Below are 14,511 nucleotides of genomic sequence, written 5' to 3'. Positions count from 1 at the left end.
TAAATAATGTTGAAATAGAAAGAGTGTATGAAAATAAATTTCTGGGTGTGATTCTTGATCACAAAATCTGCTGGAAACCCCATATAAAACATGTGAGAGCAAAAGTAGCACGGAGTATTGGAGTGATGGGGAAAGCAAGGCATGTTTTGAATGAGAGAGCACTGTATATTCTGTACAGCTCACTTGTGTTACCGTATTTAGATTACTGTGTGGAAGGATGGGGCAACACCTACAAAACCACCTTACAATCACTAATCACACTACAAAAAAGAGCTATTCGTATAGTAAATAATGTAGGATATAATGAACACACCAATATACTGTATTTAAAATTACACACCTTAAAGATTAAGGATCTGGTAGAATTTAAGACTGCACAAATAATTTATAAAGCAAAAAATAAACTGCTACCTGTAAACATACAAAAACTGTTCAAAGACAGAGAGGGGGATTATAACTTTAGAGGGAAACTAAACTTGAACCAGCATTATGCTCGGACCAATTTAAAAAGTATGTGTATTTCCATTTGTGGGGTGGTTTTGTGGAATGGTCTTGACGAAACGATTAAACAAAGTATGAATATAATGCAATTTAAAAAAATGTACAAAAGATATATCTTTGAAAAGTACAGTAATGAGGAAGGAGAATGTAAATCTCACAGATGTTAATGATGCTTGTTCTTTTTGTTCTTTTCTTTTTTTGTTCTTTTTTTCATAACAGCTTGATTGGAGTAGTTTTATTTGAATTGTCTGTTTAGTTTATTTTATTGAATTTTGTATTTGTTAATGGTGAAGCATGGGGGTAGGACTTGACAAGCATAGGCTTCTTCCTATCCCTTTTCGAACGAGTCTAATGTGTATTATGTTGAAATTGGCTTTTGATTTTTTAATTTATGTATGTACATATATGTTATGTATATGTGTTTGTGTGTATATATGTATGTATGTATATATGTATATGTATGTGTGTATGTATTTATGTATATATATATATATATGTATATATATAATTTTCCTTTTATTTATTCATTTTCATCTTTTCTTTTCTTTTTTTTTTTTTTTAATCGTTCGAAATAAAAGATATAATTCATTCATTCAATGACCGGGGTGGGACGCCTTTGATTTTGTTGGCTGCTTCTCTAAGTCAGTGTGAAGTGTAGATGGAGTCAATGGTGGGAAGTGTGGTCTGTGTGATGGACTGGACAGCATTCACCTCAGCACAATCCTAACCTGGGGAATACTACTGAAAAGAATGGGCTTGCACCCTTCTCCCAGATCATATTTCACCTAAGCTTGTTTTAGACATGCTCACATTAGAGCCCTGTAGTTTGTCATCTGTTTGAATTTCAGGGTAATTAGATAAATTTACAAGGGAATACAGAGAAGAGACAAACAACATAGTTGTTTAACTATGTCATTAAAGAGCCCTTATAAAACAAACTAATGTGCACCAATTGATTACGCCATAAATCAACCAAGGTACAGAAGATTGAAAGTGTGCACCACCAGACTGGAACAACTTTCCATCTGTTATCAGGCTTCTGAACGGCCCTTCCATAAGTTATGGCACCGTCCAATGCATCTCTATTCCATTATAGACATTAGACTTCAGCTTTGGAACTAATTCAATACAATGCTAACCACTATATTCTGCCCTCTACCATCCCTTTTGGTCTACCTGTGGTATGACTTTGACGAGATTGTAGTTATGTATATGAATTCATTGGTCTGATTAGTTCGCAAACAAAACAAAGCTTTTCTTTGTACCTCTGTACACGTGACAATAATAAACGTATAGAGATATTATTACCAAACACTGTATTTGGGTGTGAACACCTTCGCAGGAAACGTGCAGACAAAATACAAAAATACTTTGTTTTGAACATATTTATTTGGTTGATATCAATGACAGCATGAACAAATAACGTGTTCTGAAATTTTCTGCGCATGTAGCAGTGTAAAATTAATAACCCTATTGTTAACTCAATTCTAAGACTTTTTAAATAACTTTCGTGTTTGCATTCTTTTCCTTAAGTTTCTTGAAGACTTGGCGAGGTACATGACCGAATACATAGTTACACGATGGACAAGGAAGCAAGTCGCCTGGAGAAGGACTATGTTCATAGTGTGTATGAGAAGATTGCTCCTCACTTCAATGACACTCGATACAAAGCTTGGCCCAGAGTACGTCAGTTTCTTATGGAACAAGAATCTGGCAGTCTCATCGCCGATATTGGTTAGTGACAAGAGCAAGATAACAAGAGCTCAGAGTGAAACTCCTGTCAAGTTGATACTTGTCTTGTGTTTGGCACCTCTGCTTGCCATGAGAGCAGTGTTAATGAACAAAAGAACTCACAAAGTGCTGGAGTAACTCAGCAGGTCAAGCAGCATTTCTGGAGAACTTAAATAGGTGACATTTCAGGGCGAAACCTTTCAGACTGATTCGGGTGGGGGGAGGGGGGAAAGCTGGAAGAGAGGAGGGGCAGGACAGCCTAGCGATGGGTGGATACAAGTGAAGGGGGTTTTGAAAGGCACATGGTTGGACAAAGGCCAGAGATAAAGACAAAAGGTGTGAAATAAGAACAAAAGAGATTTGTGAAGCCAGAGGAAGGAATATAGGTGCCTATCAAAAATTCCTTCACCTACCATCTGCCTAACATGGTGTTAGGCCGCGAGGGAGGCGTCATGGAAAAAGTCGCCTCTCCGTGGAGGAGGCGACCGAAAGCGGTTCCCCCCCTCACCACCCCCACACAAGACACACTAAGAAACATTAAAACACACATTTGGACACATTAAAAAAAAAAAAAAAAAAAGTAGATATGACGAACACGCTGCTGGCAGGGCAGCCAACTCGCAGCGCCCCCACCGACCACATCCACACTATCTCGGCCTTTCATTATTCAGTAGGTTTCAATGAGATTTGCTTCTCTTCCTCCTAAACTGCAGTGATTACAAGCACAGAACCATTATTCTAATCTAATCTAAATCTAATCTAATATACCGGGGCCATCGCATGAGGGATGTATCTGTTTGCAATACCCTCACCTGCTAAGTCACCTTTTGCTTACCACAATTTAAGAAGGTAAATTATATTTTAAATATAATTTCTTTTTTAATTTAGGATGTGGGAATGGGAAGTACCTTTGTATCAACAATCAAGCCTACAAAGTGGGTTGCGATTATTGCCTGCCCTTGGTAGAATCCGCAAGAGAGCAGAACTATGAGACCATGGTATGTGACAGTCTGCACCTACCATATCGCAGTCAGTGTTTTGATGCCATTCTGTCCATAGCAGGTGAGAAACTAATTTATTCTATTGTTCAGCAATAAGCAAAATACGTTTTATGATTGAGCAGGACACAAAGTGTTGGAATAATTCAACGGGTCAGGCAGCATCAGATACTGTTCAACAAGCTGAGTTACTCCAGCATTTTGTGTTGCTCAAGATGCCAAGATCCGTAGTTCCTGGTGACTGTTTTATAATTACAGTCCGTTCGCATTATTACACCCTCTGGACCTGATCGGCTACAATGCTGAGAACTATATTCTGCACTGTATCTTCCTCTTCACTCTGGCTATTGTACCTGAGTTTGCTTTGATTGTATTTATGCATAGTATTATCTGATCTGACCGGATGGCATGCAAAACAAAACTTTTCACTGTATCTCAGTACACGTGGCAATAACAACCCTGAATCAGCACAGACATTACTCAAATTCTAAACTGATGGGTCAGTTTATTAGCCTATCGTGTGAAGTGAATGTTAGGTGCCTTTAAAAAAAGTTGATGATGTAAAGTCTATTGTCGGACTCTTTCAAGGTTTGCTTGAGATGCTCAGGATTCTCCAGCAAACCGTGGCAACAGCCGGTTAAATGGAATACGTGAGCCATCTGCTGAGCTGTAGGGTGATCTCACTTGACAGATGTCACCATCTCCAAGCACTTCTCCTGACTGTCCCAATGTATTCTGATTAAAATATTAGCTTACAATCACATCAGAAAGGAAGCAGTTCTATTTTTGAAATCTATATTACTAAAAGTATGATCTTGACCACTTCCTGTTCTGTATATTGATTTTAGAAAAAACGCTGCACTTACGGCTGTGATTTTTGGCCATCTTATTCAGAGTCCCCCTCCGTTACGCAGGACACGAGGATTTTTCCCATTGATTAAAAATAAAAGAGTTACTAGTGTTTTAAAAATGTTGAGATTCTCTCTCCTGAAGGCCACTCCCGGAAGTGTTGAGTGCCTCACTCAGTCTCAGCAAGATGGGGGAGCGAGTGGGCCACGTCTCTCAGTCTGAGCTGTGAATAACACTGAACAGATGTCTACTAAACTGTGAGTGTGGTTTTACTGACCTTGAGTGCCCTTAATGTGGTTTGAAAATGAAAATGTGGTTGGTTTGAAAAAGCACAGCAAATGTTTGGTGGTGGTTGGTTTGAAATAAAGCACAGCAAATGGTTGGTGGTGGTTGGTTTGAAATAAAGCACAGCAAATGGTTGGTGGTGGTTGGTTTGAAATATAGCACAGCAAATGGTTGGTGGTGGTTGATTTGAAATAAAGCACAGCAAATGGTTGCTGGTGGTTGGTTTGAAATAAAGCACAAGAAATGGTTGGTGGTGGTTGGTTTGAAATAAAGCACAGCAAATGGTTGGAGGTGGTTGGTTTAAAATGGCAAAAGATTAAAAGTCTAAACTTGACAACTTCCTGTTTGCACTGTATATTGAATTTAGATAAAACGCTACCACTTACGGCTGTGATTTTTGGCCATCTTACTAAGTCCCCTCCGCTCATCAGGTGCAGAGGATTCTTCCCATCAATGAAAAATAAAAGTGTTATTAGTGTTTAAAAAATGTTGAGAATCTCTCTCCTGTCAATCACGACATGAAGGCCCCTTCCGGTGGGAGTGGGGAGGGATTATAAAACCCGGAAATGTGGGTGTGGCTCAGTCTCTGCAAGATGGGGGAGGGAGAGGTCACGACTCTGTCTGAGCTGTGAATCAACTGAACACACTGAATGTCTACTGAACTGTGTGTGGTGTTTATGTGGTGTTTTGTGTGGTTTTATGGTGGTTTCATGGTGGTTTCACCCTGCTTGAAATGGTATGAAACTGCATTTGAATTGGTGGCCTTGCACCCTGCTTGAAATGGTATGAAACTGCACTTGAGATTGGTGGCCTTGCACCCTGCTTGAAATGGTATGAAACTGCACTTGAGATTGGTGGCCTTGCACCCCGCTTGAAGTGGTGGGAAACTGCACTTGAATTTAGTGGCCCTGCACCCTACTTAAAGTGGTAGGAGACTGCACTTGAGTTTGGTGGCCTTGCACCCTGCTTGAAGTGGTAGGAAACTGCACTTGAATTTGGTGGCCTTGCATCCAGCTTGAAGTGGTAGGAAACTGCACTTGAATTTGGTGGCTTTGTACCCTGCTTGAAGTGGTGTGAAACTGCATTTGAGTTTGGTGGACTTGGGCCGTGCTTGAAGTGGTATGAAATTGCACTTGAGTTTGGTGGACTTGCACCGTGCTTGAAGTGGTATGAAACTGCACTTGAATTTGGTGGACATGCACCCTGCATGAAGTGGTATGAAACCGTACTTGAATTTGGTGGCCTTGCACCCTGCTTGAAGTGACATGAAACTGCACTTGAATTTGTTGGCCTTGCACCCTGCTTGAAGTGGTAAGAAACTGCACTTGAATTTGGTGGCCTTGCACCCTGCTTGAAGTGGTAGGAAACTGCACTTGAATTTGGTGGCCTTGCACCCCGCTTGAAGTGGTAGGAAACTGCACTTGAATTTGGTGGCCTTGCACCCTGCCTGAAGTGGTAAGAAACTGCACTTGAATTTGGTGGCCTTGCTCCATGCTTGAAGTGGTCGGAAACATCACTTGAATTCGGTGGCTTTGCACCCTGCTTGAAGTGGTAGGAAACTGCACTTGAATTTGGTGGCCTTGCACCCTACTTGAAGTGGTAGGAAACTGCACTTGAATTCCGTGGCCTTGCACCCTGCTTGAAGTGGTCGGAAACTGCACTTGAATTTGGTGGCCTTGCACCCTGCTTGAAGTGGTAGGAAACTGCACTTGAATTCAGTGGCCTTGCACCCTGCTTGAACTGGTAGGAAACTGCACCTGAATTTGAAGTGGTATGAAAGTGCACTTGAATTTGGTGGCCTTGCACCCTGCTTGAAGTGGTAGGAAACTGCACTTGAATTCAGTGGCCTTGCACCCTGCTTGAAGTGGTAGGAAACTGCACCTGAATTTGAAGTGGTATGAAAGTGCACTTGAATTTGGTGGCCTTGCACTCTGCTTGAAGTGGAATTTCAAGGAATAGCTGTGAGTCACCTGCCAGCCTACCAGCCGTGAGTGAGCTGCCAGCACATCAGGCTTGAGTGACTGAGCTGCCACCCCAAGAATTTATTTGGCCCACAATGTCCATACTAGTCCTCTGGAAACCAGTCCCTTCAGCCCACAACACCCATACTAGCTCTCCAGAAAGCCCCCCCCCCCCCCCCCCCCCCCCCAATATTCCCCCTCGTGGAGAGGTGGAATATTGCGTTGGGGGACCAGCCCTCCCATGTGAACACTCCCACTTAGTCTAGTTAATATATATTTCTGACCATTTAATTCAAAGTTAACGATCATGTTTTTAATGTATTCATATTTTTGGACATCATTCTATTTCTCAATGAATTTAATTTAATTGAATAAATGTTATTAGCCAAATATGTATACATGCAAGGAATGGGGGGAAGGTTGCAGCCAACCTTCTCGGCTGATCGAATGATGCGCTGCAGCCTCCGGATGTCATGCTTGGTGGCTGAACCAAACCAGACCATGATGGAGAAGATGAGGACAGACTCTATAATGGGAGTATAAAACTGAACCATCATTGCCTGTGGCAGATTGTATTTTCTCAGCTGCCGCTGGAAATACATCTCTGTTGGGCCTTTTTGACTGTGGAGTCGACGATTGCCTCCCATTTAAAGTCCCTGGAGATGATGGTTCCAAGGAACTTAAATGACTCCACAGTGTTGTTGATGGATCAATTCCATCATCTTAAGAGCATTGAGCTACAGATTGTTGGAATGGCACCAGGGCTCCAGCTGTGTCACTTCCTGTCTGTAGGCAGAATCCTCCCCATCCTGGATCAGTCCAATCAGGGTTGTGTCATCCGCAAACTTGAGAAGCTTGACAGAGGAGTCTGTGGAGGTGCAGTCGTTGGTGTAGAGAGCTTAAAGGAGAGGGGAGAGTACGCAGCCTTGCAGTTTTCAATGCCCTCGCTTGTCCACTCTTTCATTGTTGTGACCACAGGCTTGGCAAATTTTAGTTTCTGCCTGTAGGTTGGAATAAGGTGTACTCAACAATGATCAGAGAGTCCCAGAGCCGCACTGGAAACAGAGCGATATGCGTTCCTGATTGTAGTATAACAATGATTTAGTGTTCTCTCCCCTCTGGTGGGGCAGGTAACGTGATGTCTGGATTTTGGAAGCTCTCGGCTGAGGTTCTGGCTGGCTTTGAGGGGGCGCCGGGGAGATGGCTGCCCTGCCTGCAGTCTGTGTGTTTTTTCATTCTTTTTGTTATTTTTTAGTTTGTTAAAAGTTTTGTTTTTAATGTTCTTCGGTTTGTTTTATGTGGGGGGAGGGGGGAGGAGGGAGGGGATCAGGGGAAACTTTTTTTCAAGCACTTACCTTCCCGGAGATGTGATCAATTTTCGGATCACATTCTCCGGGCTCTGCGGCCTTCCATCGATGGAGCTGGAAGCCTTGGACTGTGGTGAGCCCCACCGCGGGGCGCAGACTTAACATCGGAGCTGATCCCTTGCCTGGGACTGCGACCACCGTGGACTTTAATATAAAGGGCTCGCAGTCTCAGGTGAGGCTAGTCGGGAAGCTCCAACGTCGTGGAAGGTTCACCAGCCCCGACACGAGGTTCGATCGCCCGGCGTGGGGGAACTGACATCCCCTCGATGCAGGAGTAGATCACCTCGGCGCGAAGAGCCTGAACGCCGCCGGCTACGGCAGTCAAGATCGTCCCGTCAAAGGGGGCTCAAGGCCCACGACCAAGGAAGAACTAAGGGAAAGACTTGAACTTTATTTCGCCTTCCATCGCAGTGAGGAATGTGTAGGAGTCACTGTGGTGGATGTTCATGTTAAAACGTGTTTTTGAAGTGATCTGGTACTTTTAATTGTATGACTGACCTGGCCAATGAAATTCCTCGTATGTTGCAAAACATTCCGGAAGTGGCGGTGCTGTTGACAGCTGCGGCTCGCCTGCAGTCCGTCTATTTTTACTTTTTTTGTTGTTTTCTTTGTCTTGTTTTAGTTAAATTTTAGTTTATTAGGTTGTGTATATGTGTGGGGGGGGGGGGGTGAAACAAATGTTTTTGTCTCTTCCTTCGGGGGAATGCGACTTTTCTTGTTGTATCCCCCTTCTCTGCCTCCGTCTGCGCTGAGGCCTAATGGCGGAGCTGGCGGCCTCCAACTGCGACCGACCTCGAGGCTCCGGAGGCAGAGTCAGCCAGGACTTACCAACGCAAGGCTGGCCGAATTCCGAGCTGAGGCGGCGTTCCGGTGATGGTGACCTGGCTTTGGGGCTGAGGCGGCGTTCCGGTGTTCCGGCGGATTCCTAATTCCGAATTCCTAATTCATTAAAGTCCTAGCTTGCCCAGTCTTTCCCTATAGCACAGGCCCTCGTGTCCTGGCAAAACCCCACCAAATCTTCTCTGCACTCTTTTCAGCTTATTGACAACACTGGTGTCTAAGAAAGTATTTACCTCTTTTTTTTGCTTTAGTGATACACCATTTTTCCACAAAAGAACGTCGTATTCAAGCAATAAAGGAAATGGCAAGGATTTTGAAAGTAAGAGGGAAAATTATGATTTACGTATGGGCAATGGAGCAAAAACGACGAAAGTTTGAAAAACAAGATATTTTAATTCCATGGAACCCAACATCTCCACCTACACAATGTTCTGAGAGCAGAATAATGAATCAAGATGATAAATCATTCCAGTACAATAATAAAGTTATTAATCAAAGTAAATCTTTTATTTGTAAGCATGAACTTAATAGCTGTGAAAAACACTTAAAGTCAAACGAAGCCTCCATGTTGGGAAAGGAGGCTACATTACTGATTGAAAAATGTTTCAACTTATGGTTGTTTTCACAATCACTCAACTCTGTGCTAAAGTTTAGCACCAATAATAGAACAAAAACACCCAAAGAACTGTGGCTGTGTCAGGATTATTCTGCTGCAGTTAAAACAAATGGTGCGATAAAATCTTTCAAACAAAGCAAAAGTGACCAGCTGACCAGGGTTGTTTCAAATGTGTTCTCTTATGGACCAAGTTGTGAAGATGTTCTGAATGTTCTCTCCGAGTCGCAACTACCCAGCCAGCACAACAGTTCAGCATCTGGCATGCAATTCTTTGAATACCCATGTGCTGGATCTTTTGGACTTCGAGATTCTCCCGGCCTGTTTGGTAGCTGTGCGGAAGTTTGTTTACCTGATCTTGCTTCGCAGCCTCTGTTCCAAAATAACATCCATAACTGCCACTGCAAAAATGAATCTGCAATCTGCCCTGACTGTGAGAAAGACAGATATAACAATGATCAAGGTAACGTGATCACCGATACCAAGAGCTGGCATTTGGAGCCACAAGTATTGTCAAAGGACAACAAAGATCAGATGAATTTCAATAGTGCATATCTCAGATACTACCATGTTTTTAAACAAGGCGAGCTGATTGAGCTCATAGAAAAGTACACAGAAGACCTCAAGGTGATTCAGACGTACTATGATCATTCTAACTGGTGTGTAATTGCAGAAAAGGTATGAGCTTGCCAAACTTGAGATTTAACAATAATTACATCCTAAATGTTAATGGACAATACTTTATTAATCATCATTGTGTCTTTTAAGTGTTTGTGCATATTGTTTTCATTTGGTTTTATTTAATTTGTGTGTTACTTTAATAGATTTGATGATAATGCAGTACTTGACCAGGAACATGTGCTGCCAAATATTATTATAATGACTAACGTTTTGCACTCTTGATTAAAATATTTTAATTCAAAAACTTCATGTACTTTGATTATCAACCAGCTGAAAATTAACAAAAAACATTAATGTATTTTGTGCTGAAATAAAGTGTTATATTGATTGGATACAGCATGGAAACAAGCCCTTTCGCTCACTGAGTCCATGCCAGCTATTGACCACCCGTTCGCACATTTACAGCCATTTCCTACACTGGAAGGACAATTTACAGAGGCCAATTAACCTACAAACTCGCATATCTTTGGATTGTGGGAGGAAACTGGAGAACCTGGAGGAAACCTGCACGGTCACAGGGAGAACATGCAAATTCCACACAGATAGCACCCGACGTCGTGATTTAACCCATGTCTTTGGTGCTGTGAGGTAGCAGCTCTACTCGCTGTGCACTGGGCTGCCCCAATTATAAGGATTTTTAAAGTATTTTGTTAATTTCTGAATATGTTAGTGATACTCAGTAGAATTTCACAGCATGGACAGTATTACCAGTCATTGGAGCCTAGGCTGTGCCTTAGATAGCTGTCAAATATTTACTTGAGCAATGTTGTGGGTGTACCATGATCAGGGCCTTGCCATTTAGCAAGGCAGCCAATTGTCGATGACAGATTTGGAAAAGCTGTGTGCATCTCCACTTCCAAAGCAGGGCGCTGGCAATTGAAGGCAGGTCTGGCACCGACAGTGGGTTCTGACTCATTAATTTCTGTATTAAAAGAGCAAAGTACGTCCGAGCAGTCCGTTACAGGCAACTAAACAACTAATTAACTCAACGGCAATAATGAATCCAAGAGAACTTGCAGTGAAAGATACAAAATGCTGGAGTACCTCAACAGAACAGGCAGCCTCTCTGGAGAATACTGATAGGTGATGTTTCTCTATTTTCTTTAGTTCAGATCAGAAACGTCACTTATCCATGTTCTCCAGAGATGCTGCCTGACCTGCTGAGTTACTCCAGTATCCTTTTTTGTAAACAACATCTGCAGTACTTAGATCCATAGAACCTGTTGTGAATTCTGTTATTTGCTTGCAAGATCAGTGATTTCCTGTCACAAAATTGGGAGTTTCATTGAGCAGGTGGTTTGATGCCAGAAAATTAATTCCACGTGCCCAAGGCCTGGTCTTGTTTCAAAAGTTTGAGGGTTCATTATTGTTTTCAATCCAGCATCCTTACCATTCAATAATCACATTTACTCACCTATCAAGCTGATAGTATAACTGCACTATAAGGATTTAATATTCCCTCTCCAGATATTCCAATTAAAGGTGGTATTGTCAACTGAACTTGGAGACACCAGAGACCTCAGATGCTGGAATCTTGAGCAAAACTCAAACAGTTGGAGGAACTTTGAAATCTGAAGAAGTGTACTGACCCAAAATATCACTTGTCCTTTCCCTCCCCAGTTCCTCCAGCATATTGTGTTTTTATCAAATTAACTTTCTCTGATACAGCCTCCAAAGCCTCCTTCAGTGTTTCTGTAAATCCAGACTCTATCATTACCTCTGGACCCAACATCCCTCAAATGTCTCTCTTGGTCTTGTTTTGTATCTCTTTCATGAGTCAACTCAACAACTATTTGCTTTTGGCCTAAAATCACGGCATCTCTCAGCAATAGGCAATGTCAACTATTTTCTCATTCATAGAAGAGTGTGGTAACCTTTGACCTCCCATTTGTGAAATTGATCATTTGCTTTTTTATTAAAAAGAATAACACATGAATTAAATATATCAATATGATTGAACGAGACATGGACAAATGACTTGCAAAAATAAGAGAGAAATGTACTGTTATCTGTGATGAGCAGATACCAGGCAAAAGAACTGAAATGGGAAAGACCCTAACAGGAATAACCATATATATAATATAACCTTATCTATATTATTAAAAGTCTGTTGTTGACCGGTTTTGGCCATCTGTGCTGCGATTTCCGAGAGACGCCGCCACCTACGGCCGTCATTTTGGGCCACCTTGCTCAGAGCCCCCCTCCGCCGCATGTGTGCCGAGGATTTTTCCCGTTGATTAAAAATGACAGAGATATTAATGTTTTTACAAAATTCCCCATTCTCTCTGCTGCCCCCGCTGGCGGCAGGGGGGAGGGACTATAAAACCAGGAAGTGGTGTGCCACAGACTTCAAGATGGAGGAAGGCAGAGGGTCACGTTTCTCTGAGCTGTGAATAACACTGAACACATGTCTACTCAAATGTAAGTTCCCTTAGTGGTTCTAAAATGCTTGCAGAATGTGTCTATTGGTTCTAAAGCTTGCAAAAAAGTGTCTATTGGTTCTAAAGCTTGCAAAAGGTGTCTTGGTTCTAAAGCTTGCGAAAAAATGTATTGGTTCTAAAGCTTGCGAAAAAATGTCTATAGGTTCTAAAGCTTGCAAAACGTGTCTCTATTGGTTCTAAAGCTTGCAAAAATGTCTATTGGTTCTAAAGCTTGCAAAAAATGTCTATTGGTTCTAAAGCTTGCATAAAATGTCTATTGGTTGCAAAGCTTGCAAAAAAATGTCTTGGTTGTAAAGCTTGCAAAAAAATGTCTATTGGTTCTAAAGCTTGCAAAAAAATGTCTATTGGTTCTAAAGTTTGCAAAAAAAATGTCTATTGGTTCTAAAGCTTGCAAAAAAATGTCTCTATTGGTTCTAAAGCTTGCAAAAAAATGTCTCTATTGGTTCTAAAGCTGGCAAAAATATGTCTATTGGTTCTAAAGCTGGCAAAAATATGTCTATTGGTTCTAAAGCTGGCAAAAATATGTCTATTGGTCCTAAAGCTTGCAAAAAAATGTCTATTGGTTCTAAAGCTTGCAAAAAAATGTCTATTGGTTCTAAATCTTGCAAAAAATGTCTATTGGTTCTAAAGCTTGCAAAAAAAATGTCTATTGGTTCTAAAGCTTGCAAAAAATGTCTATTGGTTCTAAAGCTAGCAAAAAGTGTCTCTATTGGTTCTAAAGCTTGCAAAAATGTCTATTGGTTCTAAAGCTTGCAAAAAATGTCTATTGGTTGTAAAGCTTGCAAAAAAATGTCTATTGGTTCTAAAGCTTGCAAAAAAATGTCTATTGGTTCTAAAGCTTGCAAAAAATGTCTATTGGTTCTAAAGCTTGCAAAAAATGTCTATTGGTTCTAAAGCTTGCAAAAAATGTCTATTGGTTCTAAAGCTTGCAAAAAGTGTCTATTGGTTCTAAAGCTTGCAAAAGGTGTCTCTATTGGTTCTAAAGCTTGCAAAAAATATGTCTATTGGTTCTAAAATGGTTCATACTAGCGCTCCAGAAAGCGCCCCCCCCCCCCCCTTGGCTTGGCTTGGGTGTGTCTTGAAATTGAAAGGCACTACTTACTGCAGATGGTGGCATGAATTTGAAAGGCACTACTTACTGCAAATGGTGGCTTGGGAGCTGTGGCTTGAAGTTGAAAGGCACTATTACTGCAAATGGTGGCTTGGTTGCTTTGGCTTGAAGTTGAAAGGCACTACTTACTGCAAATGGTGGCTTGGTTGCTTTGGCTTGAAGTTGAAAGGCACTACTTACTGCAAATGGTGGCTTGGGTGTGGCTTGAAGTTGAAAGACACCACTTACTGCAAATGGTGGCATGAAGTTGAAAGGCACTACTTACTGCAAATGGTGGATTGGTTGCTTTGGCTTGAAGTTGAAAGGCACTACTTACTGCAAATGGTGGCTTGGTTGCTTTGGCTTGAAGTTGAAAGGCACTACTTACTGCAAATGGTGGCTTGGGTGTGGCTTGAAGTTGAAAGACACCACTTACTGCAAATGGTGGCATGAAGTTGAAAGGCACTACTTACTGCAAATGGTGTATTGGTTGCTTTGGCTTGAAGTTGAAAGGCACTACTTACTGCAAATGGTGGCTTGGGAGCTTTGGCTTGAAGTTGAAAGGCACTATTACTGCAAATGGTGGCTTGGTTGATTTGGCTTGAAGTTGAAAGGCATTACTTACTGCAAATTAGATTAGATTAAACTTTATTAATCCCCTTATTCAGGGGAAATTCTGATGTCCTTGCAGCACACTAATAAAAATACAACATAGCATTCAAAAAGAAGTTAAACACAAAAACATCCCCCCACAGTGATTCTCACTGTGGGGGAAGGCACAAAGTCCAGTCCCCATCCTCTTGTCTTGTCCACCCAAAGTCGGGTCTATTGAGGCCTCCACAGTTCCCGCCACGGCGCCCGATGTTCTCGCCGGGTGATGGTGCTCCGGCGTCGGGAGAACCCCCAGCGGCTTGGGGTGCCAGGAACGGCCGCCTTCCCACCGGAGACCGCGGCTTCCAAGCCAACAGACCGCGCCGGACGGAGCTCCGCACACTGGCGATCTCAGCAAGAGATCCCAGGCTCCGGGATGTAACGTTCAGGCACTATTACTGCAAATGGTGGCTTGCGAGCTTTGACTTGAAGTTGAAAGGCACTACTTCCTGCAAATGATGGCTTGGGTGTGGCTTGAAGTTGAAAGGCATTACTGACTGCAA

The 14,511-nt window shown here is 42.1% G+C and overlaps 1 protein-coding gene across 3 annotated transcripts in view; it reads left to right on the top strand.

Moving 5' to 3' along the window:
* Positions 1-10,070, top strand: part of LOC116974449 (probable tRNA methyltransferase 9B) — a 42,489-nt gene extending 32,419 nt beyond the window's left edge. For 2 of the 3 annotated variants that reach the window (XM_033022896.1, XM_033022894.1), the window contains 3 exons: positions 2,035-2,235; positions 3,121-3,294; positions 8,784-10,070. In XM_033022896.1, the coding sequence (XP_032878787.1) occupies positions 2,082-2,235; positions 3,121-3,294; positions 8,784-9,829 (1,374 nt within the window). In that variant the 5' untranslated portion in view covers positions 2,035-2,081 and the 3' untranslated portion in view covers positions 9,830-10,070. The remainder of the gene's footprint in view (positions 1-2,034; positions 2,236-3,120; positions 3,295-8,783) is intronic. The other variant, XM_033022895.1, reaches the window with a different exon arrangement.
* Positions 10,071-14,511: the final 4,441 nt, after the last annotated feature.

Source organism: Amblyraja radiata, chromosome 6 (genome assembly GCF_010909765.2).
Source record: "Amblyraja radiata isolate CabotCenter1 chromosome 6, sAmbRad1.1.pri, whole genome shotgun sequence".
In the NCBI taxonomy this organism is placed as follows: domain Eukaryota; kingdom Metazoa; phylum Chordata; class Chondrichthyes; order Rajiformes; family Rajidae; genus Amblyraja; species Amblyraja radiata.
The sequence above is the reverse complement of the archived record's forward strand: the minus strand, read 5'-3'. Positions and strand labels throughout refer to the sequence as shown.